The following is a 21,191-nucleotide window of genomic DNA, read 5'->3' as shown; positions in this document are numbered from 1 at the left end:
TTAGGAGAAGCGGTTTTGAATGCCGGTCATATTATTATGTGTGGGAATTTGTGAAAAAGTAAGCGCTGATTACAAGTGGGGCACTGCCTCATCTACCTCATAGAACAAGCCGCCACTGATCACGACACAATTACGAAACGTCCAAAACCTTTACACCTGACAAAGTATCTGAAAAAGTATCTTCAGATAGTTATTTGAATTTTTTTTTTTAACTATCTTAAGATAACTTTGCAAAAAAGTATCTTATTTTGTATCTAGATACTCTTACAATGTAAGTTTGACGGCATTGTCAACTTTATTTTAAAATATATTTTATTTATTATTTATAAAATTTGAAATAATCAAGTTATTAAACTCAAAAAAATCACGGTGAATGTAAATGTGGATGTCGAAGAGAAATCCTAAAGTTTAACTATTCCAAGTTTTCATCAAATTGTCAAGTATTGAAAATATGGATTTCACTGCCTATTTCATATTTCAGGTTTTTCCATATTCAATCGCATGTTGGATGGTCTTGAGTCTAGTTTACCGTACGACGATTCAACCGTACATATTTCCCAGTACAGAAAAAAAAATGAATGAAAAATGAAACATTATAAAGCTTACTTTCTTTTATCTAATTTGAAGTCCTTATATCCAAAGGCAAATCGAAAAATTCAGAATATGAGAATACCGACTTTGATCATAAAACACGATCAAAAAATATTATAATATAATGGATTGAGGTATGAAATAAAAAAACTTGTTATATTTCTTAAGATGGATAAGTGTGGAAATGGTGAAACGGAATCGTTTCTCGGATATTTTGCATTCTATTCTGAGCAACCAACATTCTGATTGGAGAATTGAAAAGAAAAATAATCCAGAAATCGCCCCAAATAGGCAATAAAACTCGGCAACGTTTAGCAAAGCGGACATCGACAAGGATCATGAGTGCATCTGTTTTTTTTAGCGTCTACAACTTGTAAGAGCAGTATGAGGGAATTACGCGAAATCTGGATATTTATGAGTATAATGCATACTGCGGCAGCCTCGATGTTAATTAAATTTGTTTGTATTCCTCTTCCTGTTGACCGAATTAAATTTCATTCGGTACTTTGAATTTCTACACACGTGATTTTTGTTGATCAACCTTGAAATGCCGCCCTTGACTTTTGGCGCTGTACCCTACTTCCCCTCCAACAATGGGATCTATGAACCTAACAGTCCGAACTACCGGGGTCAATGGCCTAATCTTCATTACCAACAATTCTATATAGATATGATGAGAAATAATCTAGGATAAATTTTCTACTATTTATTTTTAAAATGGACAACTTATTGCTATTTCTATACAATCTATGATAGACATGTCAAAAATAAGAAGGCTGAGATCACAACAGGGTCGCTTAATTATTTCTGATTAACATTTCAAATTATATATTCGGTGTAGAATACATGATATTTGTTCTTTTTTGTTGAGAATAGCTTCCATAATAGCTTCAACATTCTTTGAGTGTAAATATTTTTTTTATAAAATAGCACAAAACAAGGGACTACATTTGGTATTTCTACTTCAATTACAAAAGAATTTATCATAGTATTTTGATATGGAATACTTCAAATCACAAAATTCAATTATCAAAATCTTTCTTGAAAAATCACTAGCAGAAATTTTTTTATTACATAGACTAGTACTAGTAATATTGATATTGTAGCAAATATTTAGGACTGCATATAAAAATTAGAAAATCGTCATGAACATTGTCATTGACCACATTCACGAAAAAAGCGCCGAGAAGAAAAACACCTTCATCACAGAGAAATTTCGTAAATTCAATTGGAATCAATAAATTCTACCATATCGTTCACTGTTTGACACCTTTGGTAATTCTGAAAAGTCTGAGGATTCAATCCTAAGCTATCATAGCTATTGGTTCGAATCAACTGTGATGTTTTGTCTCATCGAAACTGCTATTCTTCTTCTTTGTTACAGCGTCGACAGGGACGAACTTCGATTTTGTCCAATGGTAAAAGAACATTGATGCAGTACTTATAACGGTAGTTTGTGCTGGCTCCGTGGGGCCAAAGTTGTTGAACCCTTTTAGCACATTCAACTTGGAATTTACAGCGTCTTCGCTTTATCTAATAAATCGTTGATGAATTTCTGGAAAAAAAAATTGGTTTGAAGTTGCATAAAGATAAATACATATTTATAGATTTAAAATAGGAGATCGACAGAAAAATAACCCTGACTGATATGCTCACACTGTATGTACATATAGCAGGATAGTTTCGATAATATAACTCTAATAAATTTCCAAGAATCAATGAGATAATTTTATACAAATGGCCTCCCGGAACCAGAGGCGTTTATGGTCTTACATACGAAAATTTATGTTTAATCTTTTCATAGATACCCCACCCTCGAAGTCTCGATGACACATCAAATGTAATATTACTAGATTGTAAATATTCATTATCTGAAAAATTAGTTTATCATTAAATAAGTATTCAAGAGGGAACACCACCACGTGATATTCTCAATGAGCGCTTTCAGTAAAAAGATCGGTAGCGTAAGTAGCTCCGTTACTGATAGGTATCAGTTTGGTAATGTTAGTATTCTCTGACGGGTTGCTCCTTGGCAGTCTCTGCTGGACGGGTTGCTCCTTTCCTCAACAGTATATGTGGGTCCTTCTTGCAGGTTAAGTTATGATGAGAGACAATTCTATACTATCGATTTTAATTTCCAAGTTTCCGGTATTATTATTGCTTTATTTCAACTGAACTCTCACCTAATTTGGATTTTGGATCAAATAGAGCAGTTATTCCAAGAAATGAAAATTTTTATGAATATACAATTCCTTAGTACATGAGAATTTTACAAAGTAACATTTTAGAATGTTATTAAACGTATATGTTTCAGTTTCCACTTTCCATCATTGCTATATTTGAAATTTAAATTGCGTCCGAAAACCACTGTCACTTGTCAGTTAATAAACTCAACATATTACCAAAAAGTAGCATTAGATTAATTTGCTATCAAAGGTGACCGCTTCGTAGCGGAAACCAATAGAATAGAGTTCAGCAAAAAGTTTGTAGAATATTAACAATCTTCAACTGTTTAATGAACTGTTGTGTCCGCTGAACGCAGCCAATAAATCCAACTTTTTTTCGTCGAAAGGAAGTACTCTTCAAATCTTTTCATAAAAAATCCCAAATAATAAATATAAAAAAAATAATGTGAAGAATTTAACATAATAATGCAATTAAAATTATTCCGAATTTGATTCACTCTCCTCTTCGGTGTCAGTTTCATAAACACATTCTCAAAAAAAAAAAATCGTAAATTTACAGAGGTAGCGATCTCAATAAGTGAAGCCATAGATAACTTTCTTACTCCTCTGTGAAATGGATGAACAAATCAATCATTGATATTCACATTCCGTTGAGAGTACGATCCTGTCTGTTCGGGACGAACAGCGATCCATGCCATTTGCTTAGTTTATATTGCTCCGTCTTATATTTGAACGGACTATAGAGGTTCAGTGATACACCTAGCGAAAGCGCACGTGTCAAGTTGAGGTCATATAGATAACACTTTTTTTGACATCCGATGCTTTAAGCAACATCGATTTATCCAATTCGTTTTAAATTTGTTGATTCATTCTACGTTCAGATGTATAGAGAAAGGTTGTCTTCAACCGTTTTCAGGTGATTTAGTAGACGCGCAGCGGTTATTATAAACGATTTGGAGTCATGTCATATTATTTGTTTGACGCTGGGTTTGAATACTGTAGAGCGGATTATTATTATTATTGCTCCCGAGTTGACTGAAGATAGAGTTTTGTGATTACATCTGAGATGGAAAAATCTTTGGATTCCGATCTCAAAATTTTCGGTTGCAGAATGAATCTCTTTTACAATTCTATTTTTATTTAGATAAAATTTCATATTCGAATACATAAATCAGTTTTTTTTTTATAGTTAATCTGTAACGTTCCTCTTCAACATCAAAATACAAATATCTAATGAAAAACTTTGGTGGTAACAAAAACTTCGTATTTTATCAGTTCAAAGTGAACTTATCAATTAACAGGTATTACCACCACGTGGCTTTCCGCGTATCAGTCAAACATTAGGCATCCATTCATTTACCCTCTGGAGATCCTACGATGACCAAACTTTGTACGGTCTACGAATTTGTATATTATCTCCTTTCTCTTTACAAAGGATATAAGTAGAGGGCAGCACTGTACGACGGTCCATTATTCTTTCACCAAATTAAAGTTTAACAATTTTTGAAATGGTATTTTGTAGTTTTTTTCTCACGAATATTTCAAAAATATATCAGTACTTTGTATGTTTAAGTTATTATCAATCCTTTCGCGAAAAATGAAAAGTTACCAACATTTTTCTCTTCATTTGTAAATTAAAAATATTGTCATTCTAATGTAGAATATTATTGAACGAAACTATGTGAATACCCCATTAAAATCAGAGATTTGTAAGAAGAAATATCTCTGATTTCGTTTTGAACTAAGCAGTCACGTGGTGGTATTACTATTCCCTTTTAAGTTAAGAGCTCTGTTAGAAGGTTGAATTGAAAGCAAAAGATCAGAATGTTAACGTAATAAAACCTTGGATCCAGTCAGTTATGAAATATGATATAATCATAAAATAGCCTTTAAGTGAAAAACACAAGTGGTTAGACACAAGGGATATATAAATGCAAGCTTTCAAAAAGAGCAATACATGGATTGAATCTACATATATGTTTCGAAGAAATAATGAAGATGAAAGTTTGGTCATCGCAGGATGGCCAGAGGGGAAATGAATGGTATCAAAGTTTGACTGATACGCGAAAAACACGTGGTGGTAATCCCTCTCAAGAAAAAATTGTTTTTACCATTTGTTTACATTCGCGTTTGAGAGTTAATACTTAGGATCATTCTTATAGATATATCAATTTTCTGTAAACTACAGAGTAAAAAACTGGAAAATATGAAAAAATATAAATTGTCTTCATGTTCCAACATATTTTCCATGAATAGAATGAATAACAGTTTCAACATTAAATTTCAATTATGGATTTAGCCATGAGGAAATGTGCTGTTCAACTACTTCCTTGCCGTTCGACGTAAATAATAATACTACAGCCAGGACTGAGATCTATTAATAGGCTAAGGGGCTAAGCGGACAACTTGCCAAGTAGCGTACGAATAAAAAGAGAGCATTGAATTGAAGAGGAACGATTTTCACATTATTCATAATTTATCAATGAAAGTTTTCTTGAGTGTTACATCTTGAAAGCCAATTATTTTCAATTCAAAGTACATTTTTTAAACGTAGCCCGTAGAGGAGAATGAGGAAATACCACATCATAATCTTAACATTTTTTAGTTCTATATCTCTACCATGTGCCCTATTTTACACTATAACATCATTCGCACTCGTCCCAACATATTTCATAACCCAAAACAAATACTACTTCCACATTTATATTATATCACAATCTCTGATGTTTTTTATTTGAAATTCCTTTAAAAACTCTATATCATATTTGTAATCAATTCTTATAGGATTTTACATCCTTTAAATTTATTGTATCTACTAATTCAACGACTACCTTATAAGAAGTTCTATCTATGAAGATGAAGAATTCAATACTTACTTTAACATCGTTTTGTGAGCCTTTTGCATTTATAAGAAGGGCCTGCAAAAAACAAGTGTTCATAAGTTCCTTATATTGAAAACATTATGTCATAGAAACAGCAAACAATATGAAATTAATGAAAATCCGGCAAGAATTGACTGGCTTTCGTTCAAAGTAATCGAAAACAATAGATATCATCATGTTGGAATAGGTGAAACATGAGGACTTCATAATTTCTACATACAGGATGTCTCAACGGAAATTTAACCCCTCCAGAACTCAGAAACGAAGAATTTTCGTAAATTTCAGAAAACAGATCAACTTCTGTTTTCAGGGGTGCGAATTTCCATCATGAGCTTGTTCCGAAAAAACCTCTCCCATGAAGGTGGGATCAACCCCCAACATTTTTGAATGATTGAGTGTTTGTTAGTTTGAAAGTTATTTATGTTCAGTAGACAACCCAGTTAAAATTCTCAAAATCGGTTCATTATTCACGAAATGAGGTACTTTTGAACTTACCGTCAAAAGGTGATGTTGAATCGACAGTTGAACCGCCCGAACTCAAGCCCTAAGGCCGGTATTATGAAGGATAACCGGCGGTTCAACCGTTGCCCCAATTACCAGATTCCTTACTAGAAATACGTAATTTGGTAGTTGACGCACGGTTCAACCGACGGTTATCCTTATGGATGGTATTATAATACCAGCCCTAAGAAAATCTAAGAATAATTTTCAAGTTTTGAATTAGGAAAGAATAGGAAGAATTCCTATGACGACATTGTTCCGAAAAAACCTGAGGGTGGTACGAACCCTTCTGCTAATGTTCAATAACAAATTGCTTAAAAAAATCACCGAATTTGAACATTTCAACTAGGATCTTTATGGAACAGAAAAAGCTTTTTAACTAAAACAACACATCCGCCTTCTCTTTTTCAAAAAAAAACCACCCTCATGTGGTTTTTTCGGAACAATGTCGTCATAGGAATTCTTTCAAAACTTGAAAATTATTTTTGGATTCCTCAAAACTCTCAGGTTTTTGAGTTTGGGCGGTTTAATTGTCTGTTCAACCGTAGTATCTTCTTTATACTAAAAATGTTGATGTTTGATGCCACCTTTATTGGAGTTTTTTTCGGAACAAACTCATGATTGAAATTCGCATCCACCAAAACAGAAGTTGACATGTTTTTTTTAATTTTCTAAAATTCTTCGTTTCTGAGTTCTGGGGAAGGGCGTCAAATTTTCGTAGGAATGAATGATATGATTAAGGACGGAGCTGTTATGACCCTAGTTATTATCCGACTGACTTCATCTTATCACCGTGACCGTAAGGGATATGGATGTGAAACTGGCAACATAACGCTTTTAACGAGCTACGGCGTGCACCATAACTCGAAATCTCAGTGTGAAAAAGTCTGATTGAAGTATTCGGTTCTGAATAGAATAAAAACCAGCACTAGATCTGCTTCTTTGATGTTAACATGATGTTTGACATTTCGACCGAAATAATAGAAAGATTGAAGTGAAGTCAGGTGCTTCTGTTCATTCATGCACAAATTGCACTCATAGAAACAACATACATAAAGTAAGTAGCGTATATAGAGGAGAAACTGAGGTACTCTTAAAACGTAATTAAGTGGCGGCATCTAGGGGGCTCTCGAATCGCTGATTTTCTGTTTGCTTGTAGGGATATTTTCTTAACCTCGTTATTTTGTGTGTACCTCGATTCGGTCCGAAATGTAATATTTCGCAACCTATTTTAAAATCCAACAGTTATTGTGTTTCTAAATGTGAAGAGAGATATAGTAAACGCCATCGTTTTCCGATAGCAGAGAAGCAGCTAACCATTGTCAAACTTTGGCTCGAAAATGTGAACAATCTATCGTTCAGAGGTGAAACTCCTGAACAAAATTTCAAAATCTGTTATTGAAATATTTTAAATATGAAGCATTTCAAATTTACGCCCTTATTAATAGTTCCGAAACGCCCGTAGGAGGTCGCTGGAAGCATTGATCATTAAATTTTATCATGAGAGTTTCCTTACATACATATACCACAAAATAGTTCTGTGGTATTGTTCAAATGGTGCTGAAAAGCTCCTGACTTCACGTAAAACCTTTCTTGATTTTTCTTTGTCAATATTTTGCTTGAATGCCCAACGTAGAGCTGCTGGTTAACTTGTTCAATATGTTGACATGAGAAACTTAGCAGTAGGGATCTCAAGAAGTCTTGGATGATGAATGATATGTCTAAAAATATACATCCATATACAACTTTCTGTATTATACGTTATTTCATTTCAATCATAAAATACATATTTTTCATTATCATGTCAAAATAATTAGAATTAATCATCACCTGTAAATGCCTCCTTCTAAGTTCTTCAGATTCCAAATCTAGAAGTTCATCTATGTCCACTTCTACTTCATCGTTACTTAAATCATCCACTTTCTTCTGAAACAATATAAGAATCGTGAAAATTTTAGGAAATACTAAAGATTTTTTGTTTTGGAATCTATTTTTCAATTCAAAATCCCTAGCACTAGGCAATGATTAAATTCGAAATTCATCTAATGGTTCATCTTATAAGTTACAAAGCTACTCACTCCCATTAAAAAAAAAACGAAAAAGCGCTGTGATAGGTCAGCATATGCTTTTGCGTATCAAATATTTATCAAGTAGGTATGTGGAGGGTTTTTCCATAAGAGGTTTAATTTTGATATAAAGGGTGCAATATAAGTGGTTTGCCATAGGCCATAGCCTTGTGGTGAATGCAGGTCATCCAGGCCTTTCAGAAAAGTAGCTTGTTGTGTAGCCTAAGAATGTTAGTTTCGGAGATATAGGGTGATTCATGAACATTAGCCTAAATTTATGATATCCATAACTTGGATTTTGTGGGTTTATCCAGCTCATACAACCCTTCAAAACGTTCAATGTAATCAGGACAGTTCTTACGATTAATGTAGGTAGCAGAATAGTTATTTATAATACAAGTGCAGAAGGCATTGATATTCTTCCACGAGTTCAAAATTCAAAAACGAGCCACGAAGTGGCGAGTTTTGGAATGAACGAGTGGTAGAATGAGCCTTCTGTACGAGTATTATACATTATTTTCTCTAATTCATTGCATTTCTATTGAAATTAATGAAATATTTCCCTAAATATCATTTAGTGATTTTTGCATTGAAAAATGTTGGTTGGCAGAACTGATTTCTTTAAGGCAAATTGATGAATTGACAGATAAAGCCGTGGCGGAAAGTTCGGAGTACCAACATATAATAATGAAATATAACTATGAAAACTGTGCGTTTCTGATATATTCTCGCACGATTTTGTTCTACAAGATGTGGAAGAATGAACGGAATAACCACAGAATTAGAGAAAATCCATACTGAATAATAAAGTGTATTTCAAACCATAAGATTGTGTTTTTTTCTTTCATCGAACCGCAAAACTTATTTAACAACCTAGAACATTGTGAGTTTATTCAATCTATGATGGTATAAAAATGTATTTTTTCTCCTTACAAGTGAATAAACGTTATTATTATTATTATTATATTGAAATAGAAATTTGATCGATATTCTTAGGTGCATCACTAGACTCCGCCTATTCTCACATTTTCGAGGTTATTTTTTTCCTTTGTAAAATTATTTGTATTGATCTTGTATTGTGGGAATAAAGTCAATTATTATTATTATTATGAAAGTGTGTTTTATTTAAATTTAATTTCGAATCCACAAAATGGATAACCCTTTAAACCATTTTATTACAGTAACTTCATCATTTAAGAGGGATTACCACAACGTGGTTTTTCGCTTATCAGTCAAACTTTGGTACCCGTTCATATCCCCTCTGGCGCTCCTGCGATGACCAAACTTTCTAGGGTGTACATTCACTTCATCTTCTTTCTTTTTTCGAAGCAAATAAGTAGAGGGCAGTAGTAGTTCTGTACGAACATATAGTTTCACCTCTCTGTAATGATTTATTTCAACGGATATTTTAAAAAAATACTAGTGTTTTGTTCAAAGTACCGGGATTTTCACCATAATTGGACCCCCCCTTCAAATTTGTTACTAAAAGAGGTACAAAAAATTTTTTTCATAAAAGTTTCACGAAATCGACTAATGTTTTTTAAAATGATTTCACAAAACGAAATATATACAGAGTGAGCAAAATATTGATTGCAACTTCATTTTTTCAAATGGAAAACCCTGTATATTTTTCTATATTTGACTAGCTCTTTTTCCCCTGATTTCGAATATATAACATATGTTTGGTCTATCTCTCATATTCATGGTACCACAGAGTTTCAAATTTTAAGAACCACCTGGCATGCCTAGTAATCAGTTTTCAAGTGGTAGGCTGCGATAACTCAAAATGCCCTTTTTTGAGTTATCTCATTGGCAACTATATATGATATACGTTTGTCATTGAATGGAACTATTCATCGCATATGCACTACACAGAAGCGGAAAAATTTGAAATATTTTCACTTTATGTGGAGAACAATAAAAATAAGAAAGCTACAAGGAGAGAATATATGGAGTTGCATCCAATCCCAATTTATAGTGAAAAACGTATGTCATATCGTTGTCAACTCAAGAAAGGGCATTTTGAGTTATCGCAGCCTACCAATTGACAACAGATTACTGAGCATGCCAGGTGATTCTTGAAATTTGAAACTCTGTGGTACTCAGAATAAGAGAGATAGAGCGAACATATGTTATATTTTCCAAATCAGGGAAAAAAGAGCTAGTCAAATATAGAAAAATATACAGAGTGTTCCATTTGAAAAAATTGAGTTGCAATCGATATGTTGCCCACTCTGTATATATTTCATTTTGTGAAATCATTTTGAAAAACACTAGTCGATTTCGTAAAACTAAACTTTTGTAGAAAACGTTTTTTTTGTACCTCTTTCAGTAATAAAGTTGAAGGGGGGGGTCAAATTATGGTGAAAAACCCGGTACATATCAATTTTTTGCGAAAAACGAAAAGTTAGCAAATTTTTTTCATTCGCAAATTAAAAATATTCACTTTCTTCCATGTAGATTATTGTTCAAGGAAATTATCTGAAAGCCCCATAAAACTCGGTGATTTGTAAGAAGAAATATCTCTAATTTCGTTTTGAACTGAACAGCCACGTAGTGGTATTCCCGCTTAATGTATGAAGACACATTTTTTTTGCTTTATTTAACCCTTTCGATACTGGTGTCCATAATTATGGATAATTTTTTTTCAGAAATGAAATAGGTCTGGTAGCTGAAGGGTTAATGTATAGATCATTATTTTGCTGGATGCGATCCTGGCATACGCCCAGCTCATTTTTCTCGGCATTAAGCATCGTGTAATCTCACCCGGAACACAATAAGTTGAAGACTCAATTTCAAACCATTCACGGTTCTCAAAGGTCGTTGTAATCGCTATAAAATGATCTCATATGACTAAGAGTACCTATACTCATGCGAAAGGAATTTGATCAAGTAGACGGTTGAGACCTGCTACCTACTTGAATATCTTCTTTCACAAATTGTATGTTACTACCTGCTCCATAGGCACTTCCACCATGTATTGTTCTGGGAGCTGGGAGAAATTAAATATCAAACAAAGTTAAACAATGAAAGTTCCCACAGATTCGAAATTAAGTTATTCCATCCTCCTCTAGTCATTGCATATTCATTTTGGATTTAATTCATACACTTCCTCTGTTATTTTTTTTTCAGTCTAGAGGTACTGAATCACCACAAAAGAAAATAAATATTTCCAATCTTCACACATCGAACTTTCAACGAACGGTATTTTTTGAATGAATCACCTGTTGAGATTCCGACGTTGACTCATTGGTAGAGATGAATGTCTTGAGTTTACAAGGAATCTCATTTGATTTCGAATGAAGATTGCAGTTTTATTTTAATTAGAGTAGTTTGGGCATGAGTTTGGTATTATTGGAATCCTGTATGGAATGAAACTTGTTAAACGTTATACAGGGTGTCCCAATTATATTTCACATAATATAATAAATAGCGGAATTTACATGAATACGTTCAGTGATGATCGTGGGGGACACATGTTAATGGATGGATGTTTGAAAATGCAACCCCCATATGAGGGGGAGCTACAACCTCAAGAATTTGAAATGGGAACTGGTGTCGAATGATACCTCATGTCAAAGGGCTTGTCCTAGTCAATAATTTCAGAGCAGTGGTTTAGCCAAAAAAGACAATGTAGAGAACAATTATAGCTATATGTATATCATTTCGCGAACAAGTCCAATTTGTATGATGCAAAAATTGCACAATAATATTTTTTTAATTTTGAAATATAAAGAGATAGTTTTCAGAACTCATTGTCGTTTTGAAACGTTTTACTTTTCATAACTAGTGAAGATAAGTAAAATATTTCGCAAGTGTTATTGGAAAGTGAAGAGTTTTCCAATCAGAGGTTTCATTTTGAATAGCCCGCTATCTGGACAGCTATCACTTCTGAGGGTATCATATTTTGACATTCGACAATTAAAAATACGCTATTACAAAAAATTGAGCGATACACGCGTCAACAGAGAATTAAATTGTTAAAATTCGCTACAAAAATGATGGCGTTTTTTCAGTCACAGTTCGCGAAATTATAGCAATTTAGGGTTGTTGTGAAGCAGCGAAACTGGTGAAAAAATTTGAGATGTTGGGACAAGTTAGTGATGTGAAACACTGAAAAATCGAAACCATGGTGCGTCGCTCAAGAACAATTGAAAATATTGATGCTGTAGCCCATATTGTTGACGAAAAGCCAGGCTTGTCGATCTTGGGAATATATTGCGCTACCGAGCTATGATTAATAATTTTTTATGGTCGGAATTGAAAGATATTGATGCGGATGACGTTTGTTTTCAACAAAACGGCGCTATGTGCCACACCAAGCAATGAAACAATTGCAATTTTGCAAGAAAAGTTTCGCGTTGTTTTTCTCGTAGAGATGATCACAATTGGCCACCGAGATCTTGTGATTTAGCATCTTTAGACTTTTTTGTTAGGAGCCACATTCCGTCCTTTTCACAATGAAATAAACATCCACATTCAATGATTTGTTCCAAAATATACTAGTTTTTTTTTAATAAAATTGAAACCTCTCATTGGAAAACCCTATTATTTCGCCAGTAATTGCGAAAAATACGAAATACTTGTAGGACTATGTTGCACAAAATTTTAGTCAAATATTATATAATATATAACATGGTTAGATGACGTCGGATTCTGATATATTTTCAAATCCACAATTTGACTATATCATTACGAATGTAAATTATATTGAATGCATTATATTTATTTGAGTGATTCCCGATTGAATATGCAAATTCGAATATTTAGAATTCGATATTTTCCCTAATTGTAGAATTGATAGTGAGCAGAATATTTATTATTTTCTGTTTCTACCAGCTGATATCCTTACATTTGCAACTATTGCGCTACTAATGTCATCGGTTGTTTCACGTTGTTTGGCGAGCTGGAATTTTGTTTTCTGATATATTTAGGTTTCCATCTCAATATATTTTGAGTTGATATGAAACTTTGATTCACTATGGGACAAAAGAAGTGTTTTCTCTTTGGGGAAATCCGCGAATTGAGTGAAATATCGCATCACTGATATGTGTTTTTATCCCTCCTTATGTCAAATTTGATAGTTCATGCCAACATGTGAATTTTGTCCCCAAGGACAAAATCTCACACCATCGTGGAGAGGTGACCCTGTTCTCTGTTGTGTTGCAACGACCGCTTTAAATCCGCCGGGGCCGAAGTAGTGTGACGCGAAACCCATAGCGCCATCTGTGAGCAGACAGAGTCACTACAAAGAGATTCCCGAATGGAATTTTCCTACACCCCTCAATTCTTTCAAATTTGATGAAACTTTATCAACCGCTATCTGTCTAAGCCACTACTATGATCTTAATTTTATAATGGTCATTTCTACTTGGCCATTAGTGGACATTGCGAACAAAAACTTTCAATTAGATTATATTCTCTATTGTGAATAAAATAATAGAATGCATTCTATTGTAAATTGTTAGTCATTAAGTAATAGATTTGAATTTTTTAGTCTGATAATTTCTAATCTAATATTAGATTATTGAACCCTGGCATAATTTGAACACACTTCTGAGAAATTAGTTGTTGTTAATTTATAATTAGGTAGGTATGTAATTTAGGAATCATTGATTAGATGTTCACTTCGCAGTAAGAAATTAGTAAATCTGATAAAATGATGGAACTTACCGAAGTTTCATACAATTTTTTCAGTTCTTCGTACAGCCACATCTCAACTGCGAGTCGTTTTCTTATAAGGCTCATTTGGTGATGTCCATATTTGGCAGTGAGAAATTTTTCTCGTCTTTCTTTGATTTCTCCCTTGTCTTTGAAATTGACGTGGAGTCCTGTCTTAGCGGGAGATCTTTCCGATCTTACATCTGCTAGAATACCACCTCCAGCACCTGCACTGGAACCATTGGTGTAGCCCCCCGTAACTCCACACTCCATACTGTTTATATCTGGAGGTGCCTGAAAATCAATTAATTTGAATTAAGATATGTTTTTTCTCTTAATTTTTGTATGATAAAGTAATTGTTTTTTGTCAATATCGAATAATTTGATTAGTGATGTTTACGACATCTGTACATTTGATAATTGCCATAGAATAACAAAACAAAAAATGGAAACTTTTGAAATAATCCCAAAAGCTCTGAACTTCCTTAACTTTTGTGGAGCAGTATATGTCTATGGAACTGAGTGAAATATTCTGTCATTTTCGAGCCCCTTATGTCAAATTTGATAGTTCATGTTGGAGATTTCTTCTTCTTCTTCTCAAATCACTTATTGGTGATTTAATGGGTTCGCATTTAGCATGTACCCAGATTGGTAGCTTACTCTGTGTTTGATTGATTTCTTATTTTCTCTGACTTTCCCACCCTCAAAAATCCAAAGAGAATAAAGGATAAGGTTGGGTTATTTTCATATGAGGAATCAAACATCCAATGTTAGTAGGTATCTACTGTATAAACAAGATTCTTTTATATCTTTCATTAATCTGTTGAATCCATTTTAAATTTCTATTTTACCTATTTTACAAATATTGCTTATATTTTAATATCTGAACATTCCAAAAATTCATTCAATATTTGAACTATATCAATGCTATCTGTAAAGATTACTTCATAAATATTAATGGGCCTTTGTTGGAGATAAAATTTGCTTACTGAAAATGAAATATGCTCCCTCTATCTATGTTTTAATAAACATAGAGGGAACATATGTCATATGCTCCCTAAATCTATGTTTTAATAAACATAGATAGAGGGAGCATATGTTATTTTCAGTTAGATGAGATTGCGTTCCATTAAGTTTTCAAAACTCGTTCAAGTGAAACCGACACTAGCAATACGAATGAATTTAAAGGTAGATGACACATGCTGTTCCATTTTGGATATTTAGCAAATGGAACATTCCGGAAACCAATAATTTTAGCACCTATGTATATTTTTGCAATTTGATGTTTCCATGTGTCTAAGTAAAAGAACGTGTTCTTAATCAAAAATTTAAGTTTATTTAAAAATATTTTTCCATGAATTTTTTTTTGTGATTTCCTCTGTATACATTACTATGAATCGAGTTTGGTACCTAATTTCATGCAAACAGTACTTTAAGTTCCCGAGAAAACCATTGAAGGTCGGACGGAAGAATTTGTTTATTCGATATTTAAATTCAACATATTCCAAAACGTAAAAATTTCAGGGGCGTTATTATTTTTAGGTTCATAATTGAAAAAAATTTATTGAAACAGTAATAAAGTGAGTGATAAGGTCTCATTTTTTTGGAGATTGATTTTGACTTTTACAAACATTCTACCTGATGTGCTGAGCTATCCACACTATAATCAGTTTGTAAATTCGAAAATTCATGAGAAATTGTGGGTGGAACAGCGAAAGGATAATTTGAAATTCGACAAACAAGGTGAAATTCAATTCACCTTGAATTAGTAAATTGAAGATTCATGAGTCCGGGCCTGGTATGCCTAAACAATTAATATCTCGCTCTCTTCCTCTCAACATGTGTCAACAACCTTCTATTTTAGATATTAGTGTGACTTTAACTATTGTTGAAGAATTTACATCACTTGTAAAAATCACCATGTAGATTTGTGGAGAAAGCCAGAAATTAATTTTTCACATATGATTGTGGTTACATTTGGTAATCATACTCGCCTGATGAAGGCAACATAAAGTTTATGAAACAGGTGTCGTGTTAAATAAATTTTTACATTCTTTCATTCAATATTTGGTTACATTTATTGTATAGAGAAATTCTAGCGACTGTTTACTCCCAAATTTAAAAAATATTATTCGTCTAATAACTTCCTCTTACATTTCTTCGAAATGATATACATATTGGTTATTTATATTTTCAAGTAAGTTTCCGAAATAGTTGTTATAATTAGATTCTTGTATAACCTTCGAAGCGGTCAGCGTATTTTCCAGTATGGTTTCTATTGATTCGAATAACTGTTCACGGAACAGGAATCATATACATATGCCAAAAACGTTATTAGAGATGCGACATTCGTCAGATTTTCGAAAAATATTGTCAGTGCATCATTTTTATGTTTTTCTATCCCGACTCTCATCATATGGTGTTGTCGTGATGAATTTTTGTTGGTCATATGGTAATGGTAATTGTCAAACAAGATGCATAAGCATTAGCATTTTCTAAACCAGTGCTTACAACAGTCAAGTAGATAACTATTTCAATATTATACTATTTCACTATGCAGGGCCCCCGCAAGGGTCATCAACGCCCGCGTGCCGAAAATATTTTGGCGCCCCAAAAAGGGGGGAAGTGGAGAAAAACATCGTAGGATAATCGGCAAAAAATGTTTCAGTTATTTTTAGGAATTTATTTGTAGAAGGGTTAAAAAAACTATCAGCAACCTTTATTGAATGCCTTAAGAACTTTATGCTGTCAGTTGTTGCATAATACATTTTTTAAATGTTTCATTACCTATTTTATTCAAGCATTCGATCAAAACCGCATTTTATTTTAATTTTGTAATGAAACTACAGAGTTTTCAAAACCTGAGCTTTATTCTTCTTTAAATTATTCATAATATTATATTAAAATATTAATATTATTATTAATAATCATTAAATATTATTCCATACTCCCAGCCATCTTCTGCCTTTGTTGAAGTCTAGCTTTTTTTTGCTCTCGAAATTTTGCACCAGAAAGTCGTTTTCTCTGGTATGGCTCCTAGAATTTAAGAAAAACTTGATCCAAAATTGGTAAGGACATTACCCATGATTTACTTTGCGCCATTCCTTTGAGAATAACCCGTATGTTTTCATTTTTATGAATTTAAACCTTAAATCCGAGCCTTTAAACCTAAACGGAGTTAATATTAATAATAAGTTAAGACCGATCTGAAGCACATACCCTGTTCCTGTTATAATAATTAATTTTTGGCAAAGGTGAAATATAATTTTTTTAGAATGTCAAACGGCTACGAACATCAAATAAATAATACAGATCTAGGGTGCATATTAAAAAAAAATTAAGTATATTATGATGGTGGCCCCAGGTAACAAATTCAAAATATCAAAGTCGATTCAATTTTTTCACGATTACAAACAATACTTCCCTATTTGAAGCAAATAAAAATATTAATATAGTATATAGGTATGGGCTAATTTAGGATGTGCACCATTTTAAACAGAAAAAAAAAATCGAATTTTATAGACTAATAGAAATGCTAATACTGTATGTGGATAGGTACTTACCATTTCATAAAATTTAATTTAATCACAACAAGAAACAGTAAAACAAACCACAATTACACAAAATACAAATATTTCCAATTATCTGAGTATTTTAATTTTTTGCGTCTTGACTTCAACCCCTAAACGTTTCGAAAAAAAATAACTATTCTTTGGATAGGTTTCTGCTATTATAGCATAGCAAGCAGATATCGGTAGTTTCAGAAATTCTCTGTAACATGTAGTATTTTTCCTACAGATGGTGGCGAAAGTTTCAGTAATTCCCCTGGCTAAAAGCTATCGCTTCGGTATTTATGATTGTTTATGGGTACCATATGCCTTTTAGTGATGATCGAAGAAATGGTGCCCGCCGTCCGGTGCAAGGTGGTCCATAAAGAAATCCCGTACCGACAAAGGGATGATTATTTATGATTTGTTTACTCGAAAAGAATCGTATAATTGCAATCTGTGGCCTAGGTTATTTTATAGGGATTGTGACGTTCGGGAACTTGTTTGGATGTGTAAAAGATGTCTTTGAACGTTTAAAATTGTTGAAAAAATAAAAAATTTTTTTTTCAAAAACCTTTGGTCTTTCGGATTTTCATGCGGTCTATAAGAGATTTTGGCGCCCCTTAAGAGTGGCGCCCGCGTGCGGTGCACGCGTTGAACGCGCGGTTGCGGGGGCCCTGTCACTATGTAAACAGTGGTGTCTTAGAATAGAGTCAACAAAATCATAATACTGCGAAAATTCCTCTGTAATTCGGAATGAATTGAAATTAAATTACTTCCTGAAAATAAATTTAATGTTTAAATCAATTAACATCTACATTTTGTTTATTGAAGTATCAGTGTCAATGGGATAGGGACCGCTCACAACACAATTGAGGTTCAATTTAGATGTTTAAAATACTGTGCCCACTTAATCTTGAAAAACCTCAAGACTGAATTGGCGACTTTTGGAGGGTGCTGGGTTCTGCCTGCTATGATTTTAATGGTATTGGTTCCTTTTCACTTGATTTCCGCATCACTTCTTATGGCGCTCACGTCGTCTTTTTGTCAATGTCGTGTTTTGAGGTTAAATCAACAATAATAACAAAATCATTTTTTTTGACAGAACAAAAATTAAAATTTTAAAATGATGATGGGGCAATTCATTGTATAGCGCCACCTTGAAGAGGAAGACGGAAAAGGTACCCATGCCGAACCGAGTCGCTAAAATTATCTTAAACAAAATCTTATCAGTGAACACACCAGTATTTTAGATATCTTAGGTGTAATCTACAGCACACATATCATAACCTCTTTTCTAACCATTCACAGATTCATGAAGAACTGAAGAAAATAAAGAATATAAATACAAGGAACGGAAAGGTAACATTTGTGATCGATCCCGAATACAAGAAAGATGGAAGTTTATGGTCACCAATCACAATCGAGCTAGCCGATTGTGTGTGCACGTCATAGGCCTGGAGAATCCTGATTTGATTGTTGAATGCTTTATCAGGAATCCTTTTCTCATAACTTCACAATAGCTAAATCATTAAACTGAGAAAAACATTGTGTCTTTTGAAACATGAAAGAATTTTTATGAATAAATCAAATTGTAAACTATTTTTGAGCATGAATTGATAATTTCGAAATTAATCAAATTATGTTACGCTACTGCTATAGTGTCCCGTCAGACAAGGAGTGACGAATATTGGCATCAAAACAAATGCATCAGTTAAAAGGCGATTTTCGTTCCTCTTATTAATATTATTAGTGTTAAGATGAAGAAAAACAGAATAGAGTATAGCAAATGTAAGAAGCCCAAGATATACAAACTGGAATATACTATTCCAAGATCATCATCACAATTCCGTCCTGTAATGGAAAAGTGACAAAAAGGGAAAATTCAGAGAATTGAAACATAGCTACAGTCGAAACTGTCGTCACTGAAATAAAAGTTTTTTTCTTAGAATATTCTGCTTGAATTTCCTACGTACTGACGTACAGGAAATGGTCATTTTATAATATACACTCAAACTTTCAATCCACTTGGATCTTCAATCAATAATTAAATATTCTTCTGGAATTTTTTATTGTTTTCATGATGTGATCAGCTTGAAATTTTGCATGAAATTTTTATTTCACATCAACACCGAAAATCTCTACCTCGTCGGTTTTGTGGTCACGGAAATATCAGGTAATTTTTCTCGGACATCGGAATTTTCTATGGTTCTGGTTGAGCGATCCAAGTGAAATTATGCACCATCAGGCATAAAATTATTATTCTACATACAAATGCAAATTTTCATCTCTGTCGAATGAAGTTGATAACCGTGAATACGGACGAACATTCTTGAATTTCACCAGGAATTTGTCATCAGCTAATGGAACCTTATTGTTTGAGGCCAATCCCGGCTCAAAAGTTAAATATTTAGTAATTTTTATAAAGTTTGAATTTGCATACATACTCTTAAGATAATTTTTCCAGTTAAGTTTACTGATTAAATAACTAAAGTTTATACATCTAACGACAGTTGCGAGTATACAGATTTTATCACTGAAATAACACGAATACATTGAACAATATCTCACGTTCCACTGTTCTGATAAAATTTGATATAAAAATTCGAGGTGAGTCATGATAAAACCAGTGTGAAGTTATCGACACCCACAAGCACTGTCCAAGGCAAAAAATTGATGCCAGCAAAAACTGATATATTGATGCTTTTTATCATGGAAGTTTCGTGTAATTCATTATTCAAATCCTGCAGATAAATAATATAGTTCTTCTCTATATGAAATTATTAGAAAATGTTTCAGAGTGGTTATAGGGTTAGTTTCTAGATGGAATGGAATCGTTTTCTACTTTTAGTATAGTTTGTACATCGGTGAAATACTTAACATTTTGGAATGAAAAAGAACCGTTCTCTGATTTTAGTATATGTTGTATGAAGAAGAATGCCATTGAATAAAATACCGCCTATTTTTTGTCAGGCTTTGAGTTGGTAATTACAGCCGTTTACAGTTAGTTTTCAGTAAAACAAATCAAAACTTTTGTAAATCTTGTAGTAACGCTTATTGTTTTCAAAACTTGTATTGTGCAGAGGGAAAAAACGAATGATATATCTTAGAATGGAGAAAATGTAATGTCTAAGAAATAAATTATACCTATTCTATGACAAAAACTAATGTACATGAACTCAGCAAAATTGTATAACTTCTTTGTAATGCTCTAAAGAACGAATGTAAAGTGTAAATTTAGCACTTAAAACCAGTAAATTCGGTTTTGTTGAGTCTCAAGAGGGTGGTAATATGAGTCGTAGGACGTTGCTATAGTAGAAAACGTATAAACTTCTTTCAGATTTGAGTATGATGTAAATAAAGGAAAAATGAATCAAATGATATACTTTATCAGATCTCGAGAGAGTGGTTCTAATTAAAAATTCATAGCTTTTTTGAACGAAGGAGTATCTAAATCTTATGCTTTTGATTTTTTCAGTTCATACTAGATAATTGTTATATTTTAGGTTTGAGAGGTATACCCCTAGATTGGCTTAGTAAATTTCTCATGTATGCAAAAATTGATGGTGCCACTTCACGAGCCACAAGATGGGCCTTGGGGTCCCCCAGAACTCCGTCCTGGGACCATTGTTGTTTTTGTGATTTATTAATGATCTCCCGATTCATTTCAACACCATTTGCAGATGATAGTTCGGTGATGGTGTTTGACCGGAGTTTTGAGGAGCTCCATGGTACTTGTTTAGTTCTTGATGAGGA

At 33.1% G+C, this 21,191-nt stretch overlaps 1 protein-coding gene across 2 annotated transcripts in view; it reads right to left on the bottom strand.

Annotated features, from left to right (window-relative positions):
• Positions 1 to 1,282: 1,282 nt before the first annotated feature.
• LOC123680551 (protein phosphatase 1 regulatory subunit 14B) overlaps positions 1,283 to 21,191 on the bottom strand; it is a 28,237-nt gene continuing 8,328 nt past the window's right edge. Inside the window, exons 2-5 of one of the 2 annotated variants that reach the window (XM_045618503.1) lie at positions 13,900 to 14,181; positions 7,991 to 8,083; positions 5,654 to 5,695; positions 1,283 to 2,146 (exon numbers count right to left, since the gene is read on the bottom strand). In XM_045618503.1, coding sequence (XP_045474459.1) covers positions 2,105 to 2,146; positions 5,654 to 5,695; positions 7,991 to 8,083; positions 13,900 to 14,160 — 438 coding nt within the window. In that variant the 5' untranslated portion in view covers positions 14,161 to 14,181 and the 3' untranslated portion in view covers positions 1,283 to 2,104. Of the gene's footprint in view, positions 2,147 to 5,653; positions 5,696 to 7,990; positions 8,087 to 13,899; positions 14,182 to 21,191 lie in introns of both variants that reach the window. The other variant, XM_045618502.1, reaches the window with a different exon arrangement.

Source organism: Harmonia axyridis, chromosome 5, assembly GCF_914767665.1.
Source record: "Harmonia axyridis chromosome 5, icHarAxyr1.1, whole genome shotgun sequence".
In the NCBI taxonomy this organism is placed as follows: domain Eukaryota; kingdom Metazoa; phylum Arthropoda; class Insecta; order Coleoptera; family Coccinellidae; genus Harmonia; species Harmonia axyridis.
Note: the sequence above shows the minus strand (reverse complement) of the source record. Positions and strands in the feature narration are given on the sequence as shown.